The sequence below is a fragment of the Acipenser ruthenus genome, chromosome 16, assembly GCF_902713425.1.
Source record: "Acipenser ruthenus chromosome 16, fAciRut3.2 maternal haplotype, whole genome shotgun sequence".
Lineage (NCBI taxonomy): Eukaryota > Metazoa > Chordata > Actinopteri > Acipenseriformes > Acipenseridae > Acipenser > Acipenser ruthenus.
In genome coordinates, this window is record NC_081204.1 from 1,396,402 (window position 1) to 1,422,788 (window position 26,387).

Consider the following 26,387-nt stretch of genomic DNA (forward strand, 5'->3'; position numbering starts at 1 on the left):
CCTTAGGGGGACCGATACCCTCCATGAGATTTACGCCTCCTATTTTATTTTTGAATAATATTCAGTAAATAAAATGATATTGATCGAGACAGGCGAGGCTCACTGAAAACATGCTCTTTACAGACCAGATGTCCGCTGAGCAATTTGTTCAGAGAATACAAGGGTTCTGCACTTTATGGATTCTCTTTTAAATGGAAGACGTTAAGTGCTTCTTTACAGTTTGTATAACGTTTCCTTCCTGTTTGTTAATGGACTGACCCCTTTATTATCCCCGTGCTTGTCCCTTCTCATCTGCCCCCCCCCCCATGGCCATGCCTTTTGAGATGTTCTGTTTGGACCTAAAATATTGTGCATGTAGCCTTGGACCCATATTGCATCCACTTCCACTGCAGCTGAACTACACATGTTCTGTTTGTGAAGTTTGGGGTTTGAGACCTGACAAACTCACTTCAAGAAAGGCTTTTACAAATCTGCTTGCAGTTTTTCCTTATAGCAGCACGGCTTCCGAACAAGCCTATACATGTGTTATGTAACATAGATGTGCCCTGCGGAGCTTATCAACGCTGTCATTGAATTACACACTCTTTAGACTGCTTTTTAAATCATCTTCACAAAAACGTGTGCTGGCACTCTTACAAATTCTTGGTGAATTTTCTTGAGAGATCCACTTTGGAATGTGTTTATGAATGTATCCCTTGAGATGGCTGATTACGTGTCCTGTTATCCTAGCATCCTATCCTGACAATGTAGCTGGGCTTTACTAGCCTCAAGCGAGATCCACGGCCCCTTCTGTTTTAAAAGCAGTGCTTCTCATTCGTCAAGTAACCCAGCCGAGCCCTGAGTCTGCATTACATTCTAGAGTAACCCAGCCGAGCCCTGAGTCTGCATTGCATTCTAGAGTAACCCTGTCGAGCCCTGAGTCTGCATTGCATTCTAGAGTAACCCTGCCGAGCCCTGAGTCTGCATTGCATTCTAGAGTAACCCTGCCGAGCCCTGAGTCTGCATTGCATTCTAGTGCTCCCACAGCGGGAAAGACAGCCGTCTCTGAGGCTTTTAATAGATTGTTTTATGCACACAGAAGTGTTTGTGTTTTCGTGCTCCGTACTTGACAGAAGAAGTGACCAATATCTGCAAATAACTCTCGCTCACAGAGGGGGCTGTAACACCGATCACCGTATAGGGTATTGCAACCTCTTATAAAATCAGAACCACTAGTGAAATGTTAAATACAGTTTGAGCAGAAAGCGCTGCACTGCTGTGTGCGTGCATGGGTGGCGGATGAGGTCGTCTGGAGTGAAGTGTCTCAGTGTGTTTTCTGTCCTGTCACTCCCACAGCAGATGGCTGATTGTGTCATCAGAGGGCAGTGTCCTGATGAATGGAGCAGGGCTGCGGTGGGACAAGGAGGGGGAGGAGGGGTTGCAGGAACCGCTACGAGGCGACAATGCCATCCCGGCACTCCACTTGAACCACCAGCTGGACGTCCCTGGAGCATGTAGAGTCCAGTGTGCGCTATGCACAGTGACTGGGGTGACTGGGGCGAATGCCAGCTGTACAGCGACAGTCGTCACCCTTTGGATGCCGTGGATAACCCTTATTGAGAATTTGGCTGATCAGATCCATCTCATTTTAGAAATATTACAATCAAAAACTTTCTTTCTGGGGGAAATTTTAAAAAATGTATTGGAAAAACTGGATAATCCACAAACATTTCCTGTCATAGGGATAGGTTATTTAAAGAAAATGAAATCGGGGGTTATCAGTTTTTTTCCAGGACACCCCAGAATAACTTATTTACACACATTTTATCTTTTACTGAATTGAAAATGGAAAGCTTTAAGGTGCCATTGTGTGCCATAGCCAAGCATGGTTGAGAGAGTCACCACAGTGTGAGCCTGTGTCAGCTAAGTGATGAGGGAAGAGGGGAGACTGAATGACAGGGAGGAGAGAGAGAGAGAGAGAGAGAGAGAGAGAGAGAGAGAGAGAGAGAGAGAGGCACTGCTGGGTTAGCATGCGGTGTATTCCTGGACAAGGGAGGGGGCCTGCAGGAGAGCAGCTGTTCCCCTCAAACATGGAGTGAACCACTTCAGCCAAAGGGGGATTACCAGGTACAGACTTACCCCTCACTAGTTCTTTACAAGGCTCAAGTCGTCTGTTCCGGTTTACTGGCAGTGCTTCACTTGCACACACACAGTCAGTGGCCGCACACACAGACAAGCCCAGTAACAAGTGTGTGTGGGATTGTAGCGGACAGAGATTAGGAATGTCAGGGTGGGGTGGGAGGGGACTGGAGTACAGGGGAACAAAGGATTGCTAAGTACCTGACTCACTGTGACAAGAACTCAGGAGAGGCTTCTGTTCCGAGGAAGGGACGGGAGTATAGGGGGACAAAGGAGTGCTAAGTACCTGGCTCACTGTGACAAGAACTCAGGAGAGGCTTCTGTTCCGATGAAGGGACTGGAGTACAGGGGGACAAAGGATTGCTAAGTACCTGACTCACTGTGACAAGAACTCAGAAGAGGCTTCTGTTCCGAGGAGGGTTTTTTCTTTCAAGAAGAGCACACAGGGATGGCTTCTACTGGCTGCCGGTAAGTTACCTGCTTGGTTTATTGCTTGTTTTAGTTTTTTAATTGGGGTTGACACACACACCTGTAGGAGTCTCTGGCAAGACCAGGCTGCAGGGAGAAAGGGTGTATAGTGACGGTAGGAAGAAGGTGGGAGATGAATGGAAATGTACAGGCAAGACCAGGCTTGCAAGTGTCCATAGTACAGGGAATAGAGTAGACATAACCAGTGGAACATACGTTATATTATCTTCTTTCTTTTTCTTTCTTTCTTTCTTTAAATTTACAAATAAACCAGTCATCTGGATTGACTTGCATATTTATTAATTCTCCTAGACATCAGTTAAATAAATACAAAATGTAGCTTGCAGCAACTGCAAAGATTTCAATAAAATACAATAAAAACAGTACAGCTCTGCTATCTTTTGCTTTTGAACGTTTTTCAAGTATATTGATTAATTATGAATATGATAGATAAGGTAAGTATATTGATTGATTATGAATATGATAGATAAGGCAAGTATATTGATTAATTATTAATATGATAGATAAGGTAAGTATATTGATTAATTATGAATGTGACAGATAAGGTAAAGCCTCAAGGTCTCAATACCTTCATTTCAACACTGACAACACTGGGAACATTCATCAGCCTCACTGTGCAGTCCCTTAGTAGTTTGACCTGCGATTGAGTGAATATGAAAGGTAGTTATGAAGAGATGTTAACTTCAGGAAACTCATGGAATCCTAGCGCTCACAGAATTCCGCTGGGTTATCTTTCTGATTATAACGCACCCCCTCTTTTAGTTGTTTCGTTCCTGTCTCTGAGAGACGGGGTCTGTCCCAACTTCAAGGTTCGGTTTTAGAGGCTTTCAATTGTGTTTTTCTTCACTCACTGATGGATGAATTAATATTTAATGCTTTTCAGCACAACCCTGAGACTCTTCAGTGCTCCGGGGTATAAATAAAACATCAGGGCCCTGCCACAGCTCACTTCACAGTCCAGCAACTTTTATTCCTTAAGCCAGTCTTTCACTGCCGAGCTTTAGGAACAAGCAGCCCTGCCTGACAACACATAAAGAGGAGGGAGCCTATCACCTACTCACTGAACAAGAAGAGTGGTGCGCCCCTTTAACAGCTTTAATTAGTAGCACACACGTGTAATTCTGCAGACGGGAGGATAATGATATACAGCATCTATATATACATGTGTGTGTGTGTGTGTGTACAGCTATGGGCAAAGGTTATGCGTCAGCCTAATTTTGCTTGATGTTAAATTAAATATCTAAATTATGTTCATATAGTTTCTTTTAATTCTAGGTGATGCAAAACCTTTGTCCTATGTGTGCATTTGTTTCTTCATATCATTATTCCTCATTTTAGAGTCAATACAACGTATCTGTGTAGAGAATTGTACCCATTGCATTTTTTTTTTTTTTTATATACACATATACAATATGTTCTTGTATTTCATCTTTGGCTGGCTTGTAAAACTTCAATAAAGAGGAGGGGTCCACTAGAGGCTGTCGTTGCAGGGTGCTTTGTAAGATAATCAGTCTTGACCTTCACCTTTAATATGCTGTACCTGCGCAGGGGGTAGTTCATTCAAAAGCTTCAACACTCAATCAGAACATGTATAAAAGCACTGATGTTATATTACAATTAATCACACGGCAACACTTTACAGTAAGTAAAGTTAGAGTTATGGTTATGGCTAGGGCTATGGTTAGGGGTGGGGTTACGGTTAGGTGTATGGTTATGGTTAGGGTTATATCTTTGCAAAAGACATTTCATTTGGGTGCGTATCAGCAGTCTTATGAAGCTAATTCTTATTCATTCCAGGACTGTAATTGATGTTTTCTCCTTTCACAGTTGCAGTTAGTCTGAATCCCCATGGGACTCAGACACCATCCCTCTTACTTACTTACTAACTGCTCTTGGCCTTATATGCTGCACAGTTTCTGAGAACAGCTGCTCCTACTAACAAGATTCCACAGTCAAATTCCATAGTTCCAGCTACCTGTGGATACTTAACACAGTAACATCTGTTGCAAAATGTACACAGAACAGTGCCTCATAATGTGCCTTCTCTATTTCCTAATACAGTTGACACAACAAATACAGCGTTGCCCAGAGCTAGTGACACCCTCCGCTAATTCCACGTTTCAGGGAATAAACAATGTTTTTGCTTCCATGTTTTAACACTGGGGTGGAGACAGCAAGCTTATTGGTTCAGCCCCTTCCCAATGCAGTCGAGCATTGCTGGATGCTAGATTGAGTTGAAGATCTTGCAAGTGAAAAGAAAACCGGCACTGAGCAGCTTTGAAATTCATCTGCTAAGAAGATAAATCCGTGCAGCTCACAGTAGCATTACTTTATATTGCTTCGTATGTCTACACAGTCTGAGCAGACAGGCATGATTAATTATGCCTGTTGTGAAAGATCTAGGGCCCCAATTAAGGGATCTAAAAAACCCACAGAAAGATCAGTGCCAGTAAAGTACTGTTTAATTGCTATGTAATCACTTACATTGTATTTACAGTGCACTTAGCACTGGTGCCTAAGAATCTTAGGATAATCCACTACAACTGATAAACAGGATTACTTATTGCAACAACAAAAAAAATCAGACTTAAACTTAATGGCGTTTGTATTCCCAAAGTGTTTTAGATATTTCAATATGTAAAATGTTTTAACACAATTGCAAACAGTATACTCTTTATCATTTCCCGGTTTAACCTTCGTCTGACTTTGTTGCTGAATAAACACATCTCTAAAAGTGCAGTACAGCAAAGAAAACTATTTGTGCAGACATGCTACAGCACAGGTAAGCTGTGTGTTTAGGAAAGCGATGCACAGTGAAACCTGTCTAATCCGGCACAGACGGGACCAGCAAATTGTGCCGGATTACACAGTGTGCTGGATTACAGAGCTGCTGTAAAACATAATACTGTACCCAAAAGAATTGGCATCAACGACACACTATTTGAACACTTTGAAACTCCATTGCAGAACAGACAGTAGCAGTGCTGTCCAGGTATGCCCAGTAATTCAAGGATTGGATTACTTTCCTTTGACTTTTTATCACGCAACATATTTCATTATACATTTAGAAAGAAAAACCACAAAACTCTGCCTGGACTCGAGACCCCAGAATGATGCAGAATTTACAGAATGCTGGTTTGTAGAGAGGCTGATTGATGTACTATGTACTATATATATGTATATATAGCACAGTAGGATAAGCTCTGGTCTCTATTAAGGGAGCACCCAGCACTGCAGGTGTGCCCAGCAGTTGAAGGGTTACGTCCTGTCACGCTCCAGGAGACGAGGTCATCACTTGTGAGCAGGGAATGCATGTGGAGGCCGGTCGCTATGGAAACCTTTCTAATGTTAAACCTGGCGGCCTTGAGGACGGGGCTCAAGTTACACAGGCGGCGCGAGCTTCTGGGGAGAGGAGTGGGTGCTGAGAGCAGGGGGATCAAATGAGGCTGCTACTCACTGTCCCGTGACTGCATCGTCACGCCTTAATAATATCTGCAGCCCGCCAGGCATCCACTTCTTTGCAGTTTCACTTCAAACAGAACGGACTTGACTTTCACTTCTATTTTTTTTTTTCTATATATAAAATTTCACTCATTTGGATGAGCTGACCTTGGCATCTCTATATCTGTGTAGAACAGGGAATCACTTACATCAAGGGCCTCTTATTGCTGTGTATTTCCATAGCAGTTCCTGAGTAAACACGTGTGTACTTACACATTACACTGTTATTCTGCATCGTGGCAATGTCCTTCATGTGTACGTCTTTCTGCACGGTGTATGTAAGTACACAGTCGAATCAGTAAAGGATTAGGGTCATATCGCACACAGATATTCTCTTTCGGTGAACTTGCAGAGAGAAGCAGCAGCTGTTCGCTCTTCAGTCTGTGCAAAGCTATCACTCAGCTGACAGATTCAGCAGCTCCCCATGTTGGGATGAAGAAACAAGCCCGATTCCTGACCATCTCGTCTCTAATTAAACACTGTGCTGTCTGTCAGATAGGCAGCCCTCCAGCAGTACGTTCTCCATCACGCCGGGCTCAGTTCAATTCGCTGTTTAGACTGGGAAAAATCCAAATCGATGCAATAATAAAGATTTCGATCACAATTTGATTAACATCCTCGGTGATGTTGCACCTCAACTGTACAAGCTGTGAGTGACACTCTCACTGTGAGAGGGAGCTGTACAAGCTGTGAGTGACACTCTCACTGTGAGAGGGAGCTGTACAAGCTGTGAGTGACACTCTCACTGTGAGAGGGATCTGTACAAGCTGTGAGTGAAACTCTCACTGTGAGAGGGAGCTGTACAAGCTGTGAGTGACACTCTCACTGTGAGAGGGAGCTGTACAAGCTGTGAGTGACACTCTCACTGTGAGAGGGATCTGTACAAGCTGTGAGTGACACTCTCACTGTGAGAGGGATCTGTACAAGCTGTGAGTGACACTCTCACTGTGAGAGGGAGCTGTACAAGCTGTGAGTGACACTCACTGTGAGAGGGAGCTGTACAAGCTGTGAGTGACACTCACTGTGAGAGGGAGCTGTACAAGCTGTGAGTGACACTCTCACTGTGAGAGGGAGCTGTACAAGCTGTGAGTGACACTCACTGTGAGAGGGATCTGTACAAGCTGTGAGTGAAACTCTCACTGTGAGAGGGATCTGTACAAGCTGTGAGTGACACTCTCACTGTGAGAGGGATCTGTACAAGCTGTGAGTTTTAGCAGACGCTCTTGTCTTGTTTGTGGATTACTACTGTCTTTGGGATTGCTGTTTAATTATGGCTATACTTATAGCAGCTTTAAAAAAAAAAAAAAAACTAAACAAACAAACCGCAAGTCTGATATAGATATAGATTTGTAGATATTTGCTTACTATTGTCAATGTTTTAGTTGTTTGGTACCATTGGAATAGTGGCTATCCCAGATACTGTCATTAGCAGCACCGTAATTCAGAACTACGTATTTATTTATTTTATCTAACCAGGAAAATCCCATTGAGATTAAAAACTATTTTCAAGGGAGACCTGGTCAAAAAGGTGGCATATAATTAAAAAGAAAACCACGCAGGAGTGAACACAACCGATACAAACAAGTTAATCAAATTACAAGAAACAATTTAGGAGCACCGGCCAAAACAAAAACCCGTCTCGCTACTGGATGTCCATTTTTTGTTTGAACTCCTTTAAAGGTATCGAGACGGTAAGTTTCAGTTCTTCCTGAGGTTTATTCCAAGACTGTGGAGCTAGAAAACGGAAAGCCTTTTAGACACTGCCTTAAACACACTATAGATTAAGAGGGGGCTCTAACCCTATCTGTTTCCTTTTAGGACCATTGGCAGCGATGAGGAGCCGCAGCTGACCGCTCACTTTATCCCGCGGAGTGCGTTGGGCTGTCGTTCAGCCCTGTGCCTCGTCCTTATCCTGCAGCTCTCTCAGTCCCAGCCTGCGAAGCGTGCCGTGCCTCCGCTGGTGCCAGACGAGCCCTTCCTGGTGTTCTGGAACGCCCCGACGCAGCAGTGCCAGTCCCGGCACAAAGCCCCGCTGTCTCTGGAGAGCTTTAATATCCTCTCCAACCCGGAGCAGGCCTTCACCGGGCAGCGCGTGGCCATCTACTACTACGACCAGCTGGGCTTGTACCCTTACTACAACAACCGGAGCCAGCCGGTGAACGGAGGGAGCCCACAGAACAACAGCCTTCGTGATCACTGTGACAAGATGGTGGCCGACGTGGAGCGCACCCTGCCACGGCCACACTTCTCCGGGCTGGCCGTGGTGGACTGGGAGGAGTGGCGCCCCCAGTGGGTCAGAAACTGGGGCAGCAAAAACATTTACCAAAACAAATCTCGGGAGCTGGTGAGGGGGCTGCACCCTGACTGGCCAGCATACAAGGTAATGCAAAGACTGCACTGATGAAGTTTGACCCTATAATCTACACTCATGTGCTTTTTAATTTACGCATGCATAATAAAATGGCGTACACATAGACAAACATTTTTACGCAGTGCCCCCTTGATATTTCTGCATTTGATAATCTGTTAATTTGGTTAGTTCGCTGTTGACAGTAAATTGTGTAAGTCTTATATTTTTGCCCTTCACTAATACTCTGTTCTCAATAGTTCTTGTTTTTTTATATAAATATAGACAGTGTCTTATTGCTCAGTGTGTAAAGCTGTGGGCGTTTCCAAAGACCTTTCCGCTTGTGGGGAAAAGTTGGAAATATATGTTCAGATTTAGTTTGTATTCTAAATGTGGTTCCTTTCTGGTAAGTGACAGCTACTGTACCCATTTAACCAATATCAACTACCAGAATTATACCTAAACCACATAATACTCACATATTATTAACCCCAAAAGTTCCTAGTAATAATACCTGTTAAATGTCAGTAAGTTGTGCTGTGCGCAGGTGGAGCAGCAGGCGAGCTGGGAGTTCAACGCAGCGGCCCAGCGCTTCTTCACCGAGACCCTCCGCCTGGGCAGGATGCTGCGACCCCAAGGCTGGTGGGGCTTCTATCTCTTCCCAGACTGCTACAACCACGAGTACAAGAAGGGCTTCCACAACTACACAGGACAGTGCCCCTCGCTGGAGGTGCAGCGCAATAACGAGCTGGCCTGGCTCTTCGCGGAGAGTAAGGCCCTGTACCCCTCGGTCTACCTGCCCGAGGTGCTCCAGTCCTCCCCTCAGGGCCGGCTCTACACCAGGGCTCGCCTGCGGGAGGCACTCAGGGTGGCAGACCTGCCCGACTCCGACTCCTCGCTTCCCGTCTTCGCCTACACCCGCCCCTTCTACGCCTACTCTCTGACTCCGCTCACAGAGGTGTGTGTACACACATGCAGTTTATTCAGCAGCTCGGTGGAAGGGGGGGGGGGTATTTCCGTACCTTTGAAATTGTTTTTTAATAGTAGAAGAAAATAATTAAAGTTTAAAAAAATCTTGAATTAAAAATAAGGTTAACAAATACAGTATGCACAGTCTATATCAGGGGTGTCCAATCACGGCCCTGGAGGGCTGCTCCACTCCAGGTTTAACAGGTAGAATGAGATAATGAACTACTTCAGGGTCTGGACACAGGTTTAATCGGTTCAATTAAACAATTTAGAACGACTGGAACAAAGACCAGGAGTAAAAAGAGCCAACTTTGGCCACCCCTGGTCTGTAGTATCGCTAAGCTATCAAACCATATATTAAAAAAAAAGTGTCTTGTCTGCCGTGCAGTGGCTAACAGCAGTACTGCAGTCTGAAACTAAGCCTAGATCTTTAGATCAGGTAGTGAATACAGACGTTCTAGAACTTAGACTGCACTAAAGTGATGTGACAGTGAGAAGTTCCCCAGGTGAAGGTGAATCGTCTAACCCCTTCCGAGGCTTGTCCTACATGCACAGTCTTGACTTGGCGTTGTCTGTGTTTCAGACAGACCTGGTTTCCAGTATCGGAGAGAGCGCTGCACTGGGAGCCAGTGGGGTTGTCCTCTGGGGTGGCATCGACTACTCACGGAACCGGGTAAGACTTCCTCAGTGGAAGCGCTGCTCAGCCCTGCACTGGGCATTGGGAGGTGGGAGCAATGGTTAACAAGAGCAGTAGCTTTTAGCATTTCAAATTTAACACTGTACAGTATGAAAAGTATACAATTAGACATACAGGTGCCATGTTTAAGTTCTGGTCTGTTTACAAAAGGACAATAGAAAAGCTGTGATACAAACCGCTAGCTTGTTTTCTATAGCCTGGCCCCTCTCTAAGACCTCACTGAGCTGCTTCCCTCCGCAGAGCAACTGCCTGATGCTGAACAGGTACCTGGAGCGCACGCTGGGGCCCTACATCGTGAACGTCACCACGGCGACCAGGCTGTGCAGCCGGCTGCGGTGCGGCGGGAGGGGACGCTGCGTCCGGAGAGACCCCGCCGCTGACGTGCACCTGCACCTGGACAGCGAGAGCTTCGGGATCGAGGTGCGGCCGGGGGAGGGTCCCGAGGACAGGAGGGTCAGCGTGAGGGGACAGCTCACCAGGCCGGCCTGGGCGCGCATGAGGGAGCAGTTCCGCTGCCAGTGCTACCAGGGCTGGAGCGGAGAGGGCTGCGAGCAGCAGGACAGTCTGGGGACGAGGCCTCAGCAAGGCCGCTTCCTCTTCACTGCGCTCCTGTGTACGGCGCTGAGCTGGCAGCTCTGAGGAGCACCAGGAAGATCGGCCAGAGATCCTAGAGATTCTAAAGACGTCTCAATGTGTGTGTGTGTTCTCAGAGGTAACGGATCCACACACGGAGCGCTGTCACATGTGGCATCTCATGTCAGTTCAGGAGCCTCCGCAGTGCTAACAGGTGAAGAACACCCACATGTGTAACATACGGATGCGGATCTAGTGCATGTCTACGATTTGATTACCTATTGGTGATCTGCACACCTGCACTACACTACCTGATGGGCACAGTCAATCATGCTATTACTCCTGGATAGCCCACCAGAGCTTGTGACACCTTACCTGTGCCCTGCCGAGTCATCCAGTGCTGCTGAGATCCAGTGCTGCTGAGATCCAGTGCTGCTGAGATCCAGTGCTGCTGAGAACCAGTTTCTAAGCCTCGGGAAAGGGGTCGGGGTTTGGGGGTGGGGGTGGGTTCTTGCGGTTGTTGATTTGAAACCCAGGCTCTGCCGACTCTTAACTCTCTTTCTCTAAATGCTACACCACACTGCCACGCTCATAAACCTCAAGCCTGGCTCAACTGGGGGCTCCTCGTATAGTATAGCTTTATACAGTAGGACTGCTTTCATCTACCCCAAACCTTATGCCTTCAATCTTGCTGGTCACCCTAGAGAGTGCTGACTACCACTGTGAAAGAAGATATACTGCACTGTTACAGATCACTACAGCTCTGTTGAATTGCTGCCTTTTCACAACGTGACCTGCTACAGGCAATTCTAATACCAGGTGGTAAAGCTGCTCTTTTGTATTGTATTTATTGACCCTTTAAACGTTTACCATAGCAAAAGCATAGCAAAGTGTACTGAAGCACAAAGAGCAGGCAAGTAGGTAAAGAGGTATGGTAAAGCATATTAATTAACATGGCAAACCAGGGTGTACCATGGGAAACGCACAGCATAACCATGGGAAAAGCTTGGGCGCGAGATTACAAAAATGCTGTGTAAAAATACAGAGGTAAACTTTTATAAGGGAGAGGCCACCAGCAGACCTGAGATCGTTTTTACCTCTGGAAGTCTGTCCTTGTGGTTTTTGTGCGCCTTCACTTGTTACTTACAGTCATTTTTAAATGGAATATTTTCACTTTCAGGAGGGTTGACCACTTGTCTGTGCAGACCAGTTTCTTCATCCTTTGACTTTCTAGCATATTCATTCTACGATCCAATGAAAAAGAACAAAGGATTTGCCAGAGACCTTTTTTTTTTTAAATTAAAGGATGAAAACTTCTCAACGGAGCAAATTTACATTTATTAAATACTTTGAAATATTATTACAGCAAAATAAGAAAGAAAAGAGATAATATAAGATCTAGCTGAAAATGTTTTGTTTTTCTGAGCCAATATATTCAGTCTCACTGGCTGTCACCGCTTTGAAAGCTACGAGAGACGTCAAGAGAAATAATCATTTTTATTTGAAAGAAAGTCTTTTATAAGGGAGTTCACCTTCAGACAATGCTCCCATTGTTATCACTTGTTATCAAAATAAGAGAAATATAGGAATGACTTTTTTGTCCGAGTGAAGTACCGCATGTGGTGATGTCATCAGAGGTAGATGTGTTTGTGTTGTGCTTTTGTAAACACAGGTGATGTTGAAACCAATCACCATGCAGGAATGTTGATAAAATGTATATATAACATGTCATGATAAACTAGGTATCCATACCCAACATGGACTTGCCTGCCATTTAACCTGTTTTCTGGTACCAAAGATTTCACCTGAGACACACGCGTATTTCAGAAGCCTAGCTGTGATTTCTGAATGGGTAACTCTGATAAAGCTTCAATATACAGTACTACAGGTTTACACAGCAAACACTGCCTCCCAGTTCTCTCACCAGAAGGCAACACTGGCTCCACGCCTCTCAGGTTGATCCACTTTGCCACACTGCCTCCCAGTACCCTGAGCTTTAACCACTAAGCCAGCCTCTCTTTAACTATCTCGCGTGCGTAGAGGTGTTTTTTTTTTTTTTTAAACTTTTTAAACTTTTTAAGGTCTAATTCTGAAAATATGTGAATAAATAATTTTTTTTTTGCTATGTCTGTCTGTCTGTCTGTGAGTCTGCCTTGTTCTGTATGCTTAATACAAGCAGCTTCAGGTCATCACAGGTTAATTTATCCTTTCTGAAAATGCATGGTGAGCTGGGGAGCAGCAAGAGCTGGGAAATGGAAGAAAGTCTGACTGGTTCCTACTGGATACACGACAAGTATGTAAAACAGGCGTGCCTGTTTACTGCACTTCCATTCACTGAGGAGGGAGACACAAGGGCTGGACTTTATTTTACTGCACTGGAATGGGATTTCCTTTGTTGAGCCAGTTCAGCCAACTTCCTTGAATGAATTAGGCAATCATTGAATAACGGTCGTGTGTGGACTTTCACATGGCATGTGTGCAGCCCACGCTGCCCTACAGCCTATTGACAGTGTTATGGCGGGTGTCTCTCATCTGTTGCCCAAGCCCTGTAAGTTAAGGACCGAAGCTTGTTGCTTATAGACCTGAAATTGTGGAGATAGTTGGTGATACCAGACTGAAGAGGGTGTATTAAAAATACAGCTACAGGAACTTCTGACAAATCTCAGTGTTATTGCTGGCAAGCAATACTGATCGAATTATAGTCACCATACAGTGCTGACCAATAGTAATTAAAAACAATGTAGTAAAACTAGAGAATGAAAGCGAGATTCAGACCAAATACTTTAAGGAAACAATAAGGCACTCAGAGAAATATTTAATTAGCTCTTTTTTTTTTTTTTAAAGTAGAACCAAACAACTAAGTAATATAGTTAGCATAGTTAGTAATATAGTTATCATAGCTGATATAGGTCTCTTGAGCATGATCAACTTGTTTCTCAGCTTGGTAACATCAATGTAGATTGCTCTCATAAATGAACCCAGAAAAATAGGGGTTAACTTAGGACTGAAAGTAATGCTTTGAAAATATTCCTCTAAGTGCTGTAGTGTTTCCTTCACAAACCGTATTTATGATTCTTGAACAGCATTTGTTCTAAAGCAAAGAGCTACAGCGTGTGCCATTCATTTGGTTCTGAAGCACCTCTATCAAAGCACTCTTAAAGCTAATGCAAAAGAATGCATAGTATGATGATGATGATGATGATGATGATGAAGTAGCTGGAGCTTCATTCCCGTGCCAGACTCCCAGCTCCCTTCATTTCTACACTTCAGCACCAAGTTACAATCAATCTTGTGAAACCCACCACAGCAGCAGAACCACATGTGTTTTAGAGAGCCTTCATCTGCCTTCAGAGGATCAGACAGTGGGCTCTACCACTTTACTGCAGCAGCTCTTTGAGCAGGATAACGCACATGGGAGAGAAGAGGTCTTCAGTATGCATGCTCATTCTCATGGTGGGTCACTCCATTCTGCTGTACCACGGATCAAGCCAAATATCTTACCTCCCCCTGAGTGTATCGGGACCCTCCTGCAAAAGAGAGGCTGCGTCTCAGCGGGGCTGGCTCAGAAAACTTCAAATAAATAAATACATCAATAAATAAAGAATGAAAAGAAAATAGACACGGTTAATTAACTGAAGAGGTTTCCCGGAGCCAGTGCGTGGCGATGACAGTCAGGGAGGTGATCAGCACAGCAGGCATCTTAATGCTGTCTGGAGAGTTGCTGGCAGGGGTGGGTTTTGCCTTTACCCCTGTGCCGACCCCTCTGTTGACCTCTGTTTTGACCCCTGTATTGACCCCTGTTTTGACCACCACCCCGTCGTCAGCTGGCGGCCCCTCTTCCATCCCCTGGAACCACTGGCACTCGAATCTCTCTCTCCAGACCTCCAGGTCTCCGGGCTGCAGCTGGCCCTGGGCGGTCACCCCCCCTCCTCTGCTCATGTTGGTGTCGGGCAGCAGCTGGTAGCTGGCGGGGGGCAGGTGCAGGTAGACAGGCTTTGCAAGGTCTTTCCGCACACAGCGCCCCCTGCTGCCACACAGAGCCTCTCCACAGAGCCGCGCTGCTGTCGTCACGTTCACCACGTACGGGCCCAGCGTCCGCCTGACGAAGTCCGCCAGCTCCCAGCATCCTCTCTGCAATCAGAGACAGGGGCAAAGGTCAGGGTGCCGGAGCCTCCCCACTTGCAAACACACTGTGCCAACCCGCTAGAACAGGGGTCTCCAGCCCTGGTCCTGGAGAGCTACTGTGGCTGCTGGTTTTCCTTTCAACCAATCTTTCAGTTAATTGAACCAATTATTGGCTTAATTAGTCAAGATTAACAGGTGTTCCAGATCTTTAGCCACTGATGATGTAAAGACACCTATAAAACCTGCTGGATAGGGGCTCTCCAGGACCAGGGTTGGAGACCCCTGCGCTAGAACATGTCGTTGGTGTTGATTTTGGAAATAAATGGCAGTTTAATCGAATACAGAAGTGTGCTGAGTCATTAGCCATTAGAAATGAGGGCTTACCAGAAGTTTAAGGGTACAGTATTTTGTTAACAGTTCATATTTGCTTATTGTTTATAACATCCTTTGTAACAGATGTGGTTAATTTATATTTTATAACAGATTTTATAAACAGTATAGTCTTTAGCATAACAATGTTATACAATATTTAACTTAGACATTGTTTTCTCCCAGCAATGTGTCTGCATTACAGTGACTGATCCATGCATTTTAATTCCACTCGTTGTTCCATGCTGTTGCATGCTGTTCCTTGATGTTCCATGCTGTTACATGCTGTTCCTTGATGTTCCATGCTGTTCCTTGCTGTTCATTGCTGTCCTTGCTGTTACATTCTGTTCCTTGCTGCTCCTTGCTGTTGCATTGCTGCTCCTTGCTGTTGCATGCTGTTACGTGCTGTTCCTTGATGTTCCATGCTGTTCCTTGCTGTTCCATGCTGTTCCTTGCTGTTCATTGCTGTCCTTGCTGTTACATTCTGTTCCTTGCTGCTCCTTGCTGTTGCATTGCTGCTCCTTGCTGTTGCATGCTGTTACATGCTGTTACATGCTGTTCCTTGATGTTCCATGCTGTTCCTTGCTGTTCCTTGCTGTTCATTGCTGTCCTTGCTGTTACATTCTGTTCCTTGCTGCTCCTTGCTGTTGCATGCTGTTCCTTGCTGTTGCATGCTGTTCCTTGCTGTTGCATGCTGTTCCTTGCTGTGTCATGCTGTTTCTTGCTGTTCCTTGCTGTTACATGCTGTTCCTTGCTGTGTCATGCTGTTTCTTGCTGTTCCTTGCTGTTACATGCTGTTCCTTGCTGTGTCATGCTGTTTCTTGCTGTTCCTTGCTGTTACATGCTGTTCCTTGCTGTTGCATGCTGTTCCTTGCTGTGTCATGCTGTTTCTTGCTGTTCCTTGCTGTTGCATGCTGTTCCTTGCTGTTGCATGCTGTTTCTTGCTGTGTCATGCTGTTTCTTGCTGTTCCTTGCTGTTACATGCTGTTCCTTGCTGTGTCATGCTGTTTCTTGCTGTTCCTTGCTGTTACATGCTGTTCCTTGCTGTTGCATGCTGTTCCTTGCTGTGTCATGCTGTTTCTTGCTGTTCCTTGCTGTTGCATGCTGTTCCTTGCTGTTGCATGCTGTTTCTTGCTGTGTCATGCTGTTTCTTGCTGTTCCTTGCTGTTACATGCTGTTCCTTGCTGTTGCATGCTGTTTCTTGCTGTGTCATGCTGTTTCTTGCTGTTCCTTGCTGTTACATGCTGTTCCTTGCTGTTGCATGCTGTTTCTTGCTGTGTCATGCTGTTTCTTGCTGTTCCTTGCTGTTACATGCTGTTCCTTGCTGTTACATGCTGTTCCTTGCTGTGTCATGCTGTTTCTTGCTGTTACATGCTGTTCCTTGCTGTTGCATGCTGTTCCTTGCTGTTGCATGCTGTTCCTTGCTGTGTCATGCTGTTTCTTGCTGTTACATGCTGTTACATGCTGTTCCTTGCTGTTGCATGCTGGTCCTTGCTGTTCCATGCTGTTCCATGCTGTTCCTTGCTGTTCCATGCTGTTCCTTGCCCTGGGTAAAGGTGCTCTCTACAGGATATACTGTTTTGTAGTCTTGGTTTTGTAATGGTGTCATGTTGGCTTAAGCCTAAGATTTACCTTGGTAACTGAACTGAAGGAAAGAATCTGAATCAAATACCCATCATGACCCTGCCGCTGTACCTGCATGACACATCCACTAGATGGCGCTCCAGAGCAGCAGTCCTCTCAGTACTGGCTGCTTGTGCATAACCGTGCTTTACCCAAACTGAACGGCCTTGTATTGCACATGAAAGCGTGCATTAAACTCCAGGCCCTTTATTTCATTTTTAACGATTCACTGACAAACAAATACTGATTTATGTCAAGAAAATACATGACACCCTCAGTGAATAATAGTTTTAGTTCATAAGGGGCTGTCCATTGAATGATTTTTAAACACCAGTACATTTACAGGGAATTTGATATTAATACAAAATAAAATAAAACAACAGCATCAGTCTACCTACCTAGTGAAACGTCCTCTTCACTTCCTCCCAGCATGTGAACAAGATCTCTGTTTGCCTTGAATCTCAAATCCCTGCACTGCGTTACTTGCAAACACATTTTATATGAATTCATTAGTAAATCCCTTAGATCACGCACCTGGTTTTTGGTCGGGAAGAACTTTTCCCAAATCACGATTCCGGCTGCTCCCATAGCCGCGCTCTCCCCAACGGAGTACACAAGGTCTGCCTGTGTTCGGAAAACACACGGACAATTACTGTGCGATGCAAACCCTTCCACAGCATAGGAGCAATCAAACTTAGATGTGTTACATATTGGAAATGGAGCACTTCAATATACAGGCCCAAATATCCTTAAAAAAAGTTTATTTTTATAGTTTATAGTTGCACAATAATTCTTCTCATGCTTGTACTGTACACCACTGCAACATAACTATCTGGTAACGCAATGTTTGCCAATTTTTTAACCATGCTTTCACTATGCTACACTTTTCTATACTATTATCATGGTAATCTTTTAGATGGGCTATAACATAAATACGGGTCTCCCACAGACCCTAGATTCCAGCTCTGCCCCCTGCATACCTGTGACAGGAAGGAGTTGGTGGCGGTGTAGACGCTCCTGACAAACGGGAAGACGGGCAGGTCGTGGGCGCCCCCGGCCAGCGCCCCCACGCGCAGGGCCTCCCTGATCTGATTGGAGGTGTAGAGCCGTGTCCCCTCCGTGCCGCTCAGCGCCTTGTCCAGCTGCAGGGAGGGGTAGAGCGCCGAGCTCTTCTTCCAGAGCCACAGCAGCTCGTCGTTCAGGGCCATCTCTGTGGCGGGGCAGCGGCCGGTGTGGCTGGGGGAGTTGTGGCAGTCGGGGTACGGGTGGAACCCCCAGAGCCCGTCGGGTCTGAGCGTGCGGGCGTTCTGCAGGGTCTCGAGCAGAACTGCCTGGGCGGCCGCCTCGAAATCCACCTGGGCCCACTGGTCCAGCTCGGCCCGGGACCAGTCTGGGAAGAACTGCTGCAGGAGGCCACGCGACTGCTCCTGGTAGATCTCCTTCTTGGCCCGGTTGCGGCTCCACTGGGGCCACCACTCCTCCCATCTGATGACGGCCAGCCCGCGGTACTCCAGCGCGGGGATGGCTGAGAGGATGTCGGCCTCCAACTTGAGGAGGTGCATTTCCAGGTTTGTCTGCTGGGGCAACCCCCCGGCCACGGCCCTGTTCTGGGAGTCAAAGTAGGGGTAGAGCCCCAGGCTATCCTCGTAGAACATGGTGACCCCTCCTCCCTTCAGGGCCCCCTCTGCGTCGGTGACCATACCGAATGAGCTGGGGTCCGGCCGCTCCTGGCAAAGGGCATCGGGGACGCCCCACAGCACCAGGAAGGGTTGCCCGGGAAGCAGAGGGGCTCGGGCTGGCTGGAGAGCCCCTGACTCGGGTGATAGGAGTGTGAGGCACAGCAACACCACCCTGTGTAGCCCTGGCCTCTCAGAGACAACAATCGCCATAGAGACTGGGAGGGGGGGCTTCTGTGTAATCCTTAAAGAAAGGTCAAAGGTCTTGTGACATTGCCGTAGCCCTGTTGATAAAATAATTGGATTTTAAGAAATGGATTATGTTATGCACATCCTCTGAGTTCTGAAGTAATTCAGTTTGAATTCAGCCCTGTAAATTCATGTGGATTTAATTACCTGTATTCATTCCATGTTCCTTTGTAATAAATGATGTTGCTCACATGTATAAGGCCTGCATTCTTGCACAAATGAACAGTTCTCGCAATCCCCTGGTGGCCGAGTAAGAGGGTACAAATTAGAGAAGAAGAAACAGTGAATTCACTAGGAACAGATGGAGGGGAAAAGGGAACCTTAAATCATGATGAATTAACAGGGCTGAATTCAAAATGAATGACTTCAGAACTCAGAGGAAGTGCAGAAGATATTCAAGTGTTATTCCTGTGGGATTTCATTATGAATTTGCAGCCATTATTTTTAAGTGTTACCCAATGCAGTATTTCCTAACTGTGTGTTCCATTTTAAATTCAGAACTGCCATTGCTTTTTCATCCTGTTCTATGTTCTACACACTGACGTGATCACAGAATTATTAAAAGGGCACAGGCTGTTTGGCAATCAGCTGAATGAATGGTTTGTTCTTTGCTGACTGACAGAGAATGGTACATGGTGTCTGCTGGTTCGTTCTCCAGCTACCCACAGGGACTGAGGTGAAGCTACAGGAGAGAGCAGCAGCTTTACAAAGGTAATTGTTTAATTAGCTTATTGTTTTAACCCTCTCCACACAGACTCTCAATCCCTTTTCTTCGGTACAGTCCTCATCATTGTCTGTGCTCTTCAGGTCAAGAGAAGCACCAACAGGAAGAGGAGAACCGAAATGCAAAGCGCACACAGACAGACACACAGACAGACAGGCACAGAGGCACACAGGCAGGCACAGAGACACACAGGCAGGCACAGAGACACACAGACAGACACACAGACAGGCACAGAGACACACAGACAGATAACACCCAGTGTCTCATTGCCTGCCATCAAAACACATCCATTTTGTGATCTTCATCAAAGCTGTTCAGGAAGCGTGCAGCATAGGGAGCATTGTCTTACACCAGTATAGAAAGCATTGTCTTACACCAGTATAGAAAGCATTGTCTTACACCAGTATAGAAAGCATTGTCTTACACCAGTATAGAAAGCATTGTCTTACACCACTATAGAAAGCATTGTCTTACACCAGTATAGAAAGCATTGTCTTACACCAGTATAGAAAGCATTGTCTTACACCAGTATAGAAAGCATTGTCTTACACCACTATAGAAAGCATTGTCTTACACCAGTATAGAAAGCATTGTCTTACACCAGTATAGAAAGCATTGTCTTACACCAGTATAGGCTGAATCACACTGATGTATCTCATTCTATATTTGTTGCTTCTTTTTTATTCCAGCGATTCCTGCAGTCGACCCGTATCCTCCTTCCTCGTGAAGCTTACCCAGGGGTTAATAAGGGTTCTGCAGCAATTACTGAATCACAAAACCAAATCTGGACTTGAATATAAACCCTCTAGGCATTCTCCTCCTGGACGCTTCTACAAATTGGAAAGCAAGGATTTAAACTGAATCCTCTTCTAGTGCTTACCGGTTTGACCGTTATTGTCGCAGTTTTGGCCTTTTTTTTTTTCAATGTAACTTTTAATCGGTTTTCATAAATACAAAATAAAATCTCGAAGAATGAAATGAAAGAGCACATGCTATTATTAGTTTCCTAAACAGCAGATTAATGTACGTAGCGTTGACGTTTTCGTAATGCCTATCAGCCTTTGTAATTAGGCCATGTCACAATTTGTAATAACCGCAGGTTAGTTATAACAAAATGTGGCCGTGCAACCCAGCAAAATGCCACTGGGATATTATGGTATGTAACGTCATTTAAAAATGAGTCTCTTTTTGCAAAGATAAGCAAATCATCTAAGACAGGCAGACAGACCGACAGACAGACACACTGACAGAGAGACACGCCCAGCAGTCATCGGGGGTGCAGTCAGCAGTTCTCACCTCTGGTTTGGATGAATCAGGGGTTCCAGACCCTTCTTGTGCTTTCCAGGCTGCAGTCCATATACTCATATCTCATACAGAACTGATGAGAACTTGGGAGAAGATGAGCGGAGTAAAGCTCCTACACCCTTGGGGCTGTAAAATGTAATCTGTAATCTGCCTCTGTGAGCTGGGTCAGCAGGGACCATGGCAATCACATGGCCGGCTGGGATTAAGATGGTTATCTTGTAATCCCCCCAGCACCAGGTTTCCATGCGAGCACCTTGAGGTGTAGCAGAAATAAGCCTGTTCCCTGTACCACTCATGACATGATGAGCCATACCAGAAAAGAACAGACATTTTCAACAGAGATCTCCAAAACAGCTGGGGACCACGGGGAGCTGTTCACAAAACCCATCCGTTAAGATAAAACATATTTTTACTGTTAAATTCTTAATTAATGACATTCCCGATCAAGAAATAAAGACAATGCAATCCTTCTGTCTTTAAAATGCACAATGTACATGTATATATTGTAGGTTACTATAGATGCAATTTTGAAGTATAATGTACATATCCTTATATATACTGTATATATATATTTTTTCAAATAGGTTTCATCAATTATTCAGGCAGTGTCTGAAATGTTTTTTCTACATTTTCCTCTCCGCAGATTAGCAGATGATAAGATTGCCCAGGCTGACCTTTGACAGCTTGGCAGTTGGCGCATGCAAGGGGTGCTGGAGAAGGCCGCTGTGGTTAAGTACGTGTCTGTCTTTATAAAAGTACATTTGCACTGTAATTGTGCAGTTCTTACCATGCATTTCCCATAGTTAACCGTGGTTTTCCATGCTTTTTTTCCATGCTTCACTCTGGGCTTTACCGTGTTTCCACTGCTTTATTAAACTTTCCTATGCTTGTACTATGGGAGACTTGTGTAAGGGTGTGAGTGTGACAGTGTGCTGGGGAGACAGGTGGGTGAGGATGCACAGCCTTGATTACTGGGACCCCTCGGTTGTCCAAGCAGCCCTTTATTGTGTGCAATGCTCTTCTGCCACATTCTAATAGAACATGTGCTGTGGTATTTACAGTACAACACTGTATGTGATACATTTACAGGTAAAGGAGCTGTGGGACTGTCTTTTTTCAGTTGTTTCTTGAATGGGAAAGTCATACATATAAACAATTTCCTAGTTGCAATCCGGTTATCCGCTCACCCTCCTGGTCCCAGTTAGTTTGATTTTAGAGACTGGACTGTATATGTGTTCATTTCTGCAGTGTGTGTGTCTGTGAGAAACAGAGAACACATTGGTAACACTTTATCAATAATCACTTGCAAACCATCAGCGATGCCTCTATAAATATACAATACATTACAGTATTGCATTGTATAATGTGTCACAAGATGTTTTTACAATATTAGGCAGCTAACAGAGCTCATGTAGACCAAGGGAGCGGGTCAAGAGAGGAGTGGAGGGGGGGATGGCTTAAATGAATTAGATTTAAAATGGTGCTAATGTTATTTATCTAGGCCATCTCCCACAGAAGGAGAGAAAAATGAGGTCACAGATAATCAAAAATATGCATTGGTGCAAACCACAGAGAAGTTCTTCCCATTGATGAGAGGCATTTCACATGCTGCACTAATGCAGCACATCATTCTTCATGAGGTTTTATATCTAAAAACAAGAACTAAAGGCACTCAGAACTCTCTGGGCAGACAGCAGTGTTTCGGGGTTGTGGGGTGTAATGTTTGTTCTGGGCAGACAGCAGTGTTTCGGGGTTGTGGGGTGTAATGTTTGTTCTGGGCAGACAGCAGTGTTTCGGGGTTGTGGGGTGTAATGTTTGTTCTGGGCAGACAGCAGTGTTTCGGGGTTGTGGGGTGTAATGTTTGTTCTGGGCAGACAGCAGTGTTTCGGGGTTGTGGGGTGTAATGTTTGTTCTGGGCAGACAGCAGTGTTTCGGGGTTGTGGGGTGTAATGTTTGTTCTGGGCAGACAGCAGTGTTTCGGGGTTGTGGGGTGTAATGTTTGTTCTGGGCAGACAGCAGTGTTTCGGGGTTGTGGGGTGTAATGTTTGTTCTGGGCAGACAGCAGTGTTTCGGGGTTGTGGGGTGTAATGTTTGTTCTGGGCAGACAGCAGTGTTTCGGGGTTGTGGGGTGTAATGTTTGTTCTGGACAGACAGCAGTGTTTCGGGGTTGTGGGGTGTAATGTTTGTTCTGGACAGACAGCAGTGTTTCAGGGTTTTGGGGTGCAATATTTGGTCTAGTCCAGTTTGACATTTTAATTGGTGTAAAATAAATAAATAAATAATCTGTGAAAATAAAGGCCCTTAAAGGTAATGTCATCAGGGCTCGAACATGTCAGTGTTCATGTTTATGCTCCACATTACTGGAATGAATAGCTTGCCTTTTCGAGCAGCAGACGATGCAAAACATTTTCACTGAAAAATCATGAAGCCTGTCAATTAGGAGCTCAGTTACAGTTGCTTTGTCACTTAATGTGTGAACTGTTTCATGGGTTTCTTTTTGCAAGTTGTTATTCAGTGTGTCTCACAGACTTATTTCATTTCATACATTGAGCCTGCCCTGATGTACAAGGATGCTGTCTTCAGTGTCTTATTCCTTTATGACAACGAGACCCCAGAACCTCCCGTCCCGGTGGAGTGACAGGATGGGAGCTGACAGCTCCGAGCTGGAGTAGATTAGGGTGAAGAACTCCACACTCTTCAAATGCCAGGTGACTCTGTCCCCCTGACAGTTCCCTAAGCAACGAGTTACATGGCTGAGCGGAGTGACTGGCAGGCGCCAGGCCGACTCCCTCTCCGCTGTCGGGGGCCACAGACGGCAGCGCGGAGCAACAAATGACACTTTTGATGAGCTACAAGTCGACCCTTAGTTCAGGCTTCAGAGAAGAAGGTTGTGTGAATTCCACTGGAATAAAGATGCTTTTACTGCGATGCATGCATGCATCAGTACCATTGCTCCATTTAGCCCTAGGAGCCCATATACACATAGTTATGTATTCATTTCATTCAAACAAACCCTCCAACGAAACCCTTTTGAAATGCTTATGAATGTGCATCACCAATAATAGCTTTACCTTTTTGGAAGATTCAAACTTAAAAACAAAAATCTAGCTGGCAAGGAACTAGCGAAACTTTCCACTCTGCTCAGTTACTGTCCATCAGCAAATTGTGTGAATGACATTTTGTATCGAGAGTCCCTGTAATGCTTGGCCTGGGTAATATGTCATCAATAACACAAGAGAAGGCGTGTGGTTATACAGCGATAACTCATGCCTTGGGTGTGCTGTGAGGAGCAAGGCACTGCTAAATATTTGTCTTTTACTACCGATGTATAATGACTAGGAAGAACAAGTGTCTTTTATTTTACACCCAACAATGGGTTTCTGAAAAACAATCCTCTTTAGGCTACAGTTAGAGACACTGTAGCCTAACCTAGACACCAGAGGAGACAAGGCAGGTACAGTCAGGCAATGTGCCTTGACAGGCCTGTCTTAAAGGAACCAAATGATGGCCCAGCACCCGCCCCTCCCCCTTCTCCCCAGAGACTAACACATGGTACCACTTTTAGCAGTATTCAGCAGTAATTAGCTCTACCGAGATAAAATATTTATCCCTCTTAATTAGAATCCACTAATTACTGCTCACATTGCAGCGAGCAGTCATAATATTGAAGCGACTACACAAATCTGTGCCTGGGTACTCACCATAGCAGTAACAAGGAAAGAGGAGGTTTGTTTTAAACAAATAGCTGACATTTAAAGGGCAGCATGTTAGTTCATTATCACAGAGCTGCGTTGAGGGTGGAAATACCAGTGCAATTAAACTAGAGGCAGTCTGGCTCCTTCAAGGAAGGGTAGCAACCTCCTTTAAACCCACGGGGCTTGAGGACACAGGTCAGACTAGCCTTACAATAACCTCCCTCGGCTCGCTATTGATCAGAAAATATTGTGCCCTTATCAGCGTTTGCTGCCGGACACCCTGGTAAAAGAATAGACAACAATAGTGAAAGCATGGCCACACACAGCCGGGCGTGGCACAGCACACGAGAGTACCGGACTGGATACACTTTGGGGAAAATGACCACGTAAACGTATCACGTTAAACAGTGTATGGTCTGTGGTGTGAAAGCTATTAGATCACAATTATATTCCGCTCAGGCTTACCTGCAATATGCCTTTGTTTTGAAGCCACTCCTACCCCTAACCCGGACATGGCTTCTTCTAGCACACAGTGCTCCTCTTCCAAGAGGTGGTTGTGTCGGCTCCACCGCCCCATCCTCTCCAGGTGCTCTGAGGGTCTGGGGCATGGCAGGCTATAAAACAAAAGAATAGACAAAGATAGTGAAAGCAAGGAAACACACAGGCAAGTGAGGCAAACCACACAAGAGTACTGTACTGGATACAACCATAACCCCAACCCTAACTCCAACCCTAACCCAACCCCAACCCTAACTCTGACCCCAACCCTAACCCCAACCCCAACTCTGACCCCAACCCTATCCCCAACCCTAACTCTGACCCCAACCCTATCCTCAACCCTAACCCAACCCCAACCCTATCCTCAACCCTAATCCTAACCCCAACCCCAACTCTGACCCCAACCCTATCCCCAACCCTAACTCTGACCCCAACCCTAACCCAACCCCAACCCTAACTCTGACCCCAACCCTAACCCCAACCCTAATCCTAACCCCAACCCCAACTCTGACCCCAACCCTAACCCATCTTCCAGTAGTTTGGATTTTACTTCCAATTTTGTTTGTTTTGCATTTTCTTCACAGAACTTATTTTTCACAGATTTATTTAGTCTAAATTCTGCTTTAAGCCTTCCTAGTGGGAAAATATGTTTGTCTAGCTGACTACGTTTTGAACACTATCTTTTGTCTTGGTGCACTTTTTTAGTTTTGCAAGATGGAAACACAGAAGGAAATAATTTCAAAGTTGGTTATGACTTTCTTCCAGTGGCTTGCTGAAGACATGGAAGAAACTCCAATGCAATTGGGTTATGTCAAGATCCGGAAGTCATTATCTTGTACTCTTGACATCACACATTTTTTTCCACTGACTTTAAGGAGCCTCTGTACTTTCCTCATAAATTGATTATTTTTTAGCCTTACCCTAGTTTTGTTTGTTTATCCTACCCCAAGATGTAAAACTTAAGACTTTTTTTCTGCTTATTTACACCTGAGATACAAGCTGACCTATATATAATATTGTCATTCAACTTAGTTGTGAACTGAAACAAGTTATTATTAGTGATGCAATCCTCTTCCCGAGAGCTGCCCATTGATTTGCAAGTGAGGTCATTTGGAACACCATCTGCAAATTGCGGAACGGTGAAGCTCGCCACAGCGAATACACTACCTGGCGATGGCATTGCAACGGTGTGCTACCGCTAAGATATGTAATGCAAGGACTCTCTGTAAAGAAATGAAAAGCCTGGTTTTGTAAAATGGTTTATCTGCCATTGTGATGAGCCCTGCTCCCTGCTCCCTGCTGATTGCTGCTTGGAGTGCTGCTCATTACTTCCTCTGTGGCTCGGTGCCAAGGGTCTCTGAATTGAGCTCGACCCCATCTGTGGCAGACGCTGTTGTGAAGGGAGCAAGAAGGAGGGGAGGCGGCTGCG

General features: G+C 45.3%; 2 protein-coding genes across 3 annotated transcripts; one reads left to right on the plus strand and one right to left on the minus strand.

Annotated features, from left to right (window-relative positions):
• The first annotated feature begins 2,301 nt into the window (after positions 1 to 2,301).
• On the plus strand, positions 2,302 to 11,172 carry LOC117411944 (hyaluronidase-2-like). Its single transcript, XM_058988308.1, has 5 exons — positions 2,302 to 2,586; positions 7,927 to 8,488; positions 9,003 to 9,413; positions 10,008 to 10,097; positions 10,362 to 11,172. Exons 1-5 carry the CDS (start codon positions 2,567 to 2,569, stop codon positions 10,758 to 10,760), a joined length of 1,482 nt encoding a protein of 493 aa, XP_058844291.1. The 5' UTR covers positions 2,302 to 2,566; the 3' UTR covers positions 10,761 to 11,172.
• A 743-nt stretch (positions 11,173 to 11,915) lies between these two features.
• Positions 11,916 to 20,915, minus strand: LOC117412638 (hyaluronidase-1). Of its 2 annotated transcripts, XM_058988306.1 has the most exons (5): positions 20,757 to 20,905; positions 18,884 to 18,975; positions 17,792 to 18,771; positions 17,346 to 17,435; positions 11,916 to 14,825 (listed from the first exon to the last, which is right to left on the minus strand). In XM_058988306.1, the coding sequence occupies exons 2-5, from the start codon at positions 18,891 to 18,893 to the stop codon at positions 14,319 to 14,321; spliced, it is 1,587 nt and encodes a 528-aa protein (XP_058844289.1). In that variant the 5' UTR covers positions 18,894 to 18,975; positions 20,757 to 20,905; the 3' UTR covers positions 11,916 to 14,318. The 2 variants fall into 2 exon arrangements, with proteins under 2 accessions (XP_058844289.1, XP_058844290.1); XM_058988307.1 differs by lacking the exon at positions 18,884 to 18,975 and having other exon boundaries at positions 11,917 to 14,825; positions 20,757 to 20,915.
• Positions 20,916 to 26,387: the final 5,472 nt, after the last annotated feature.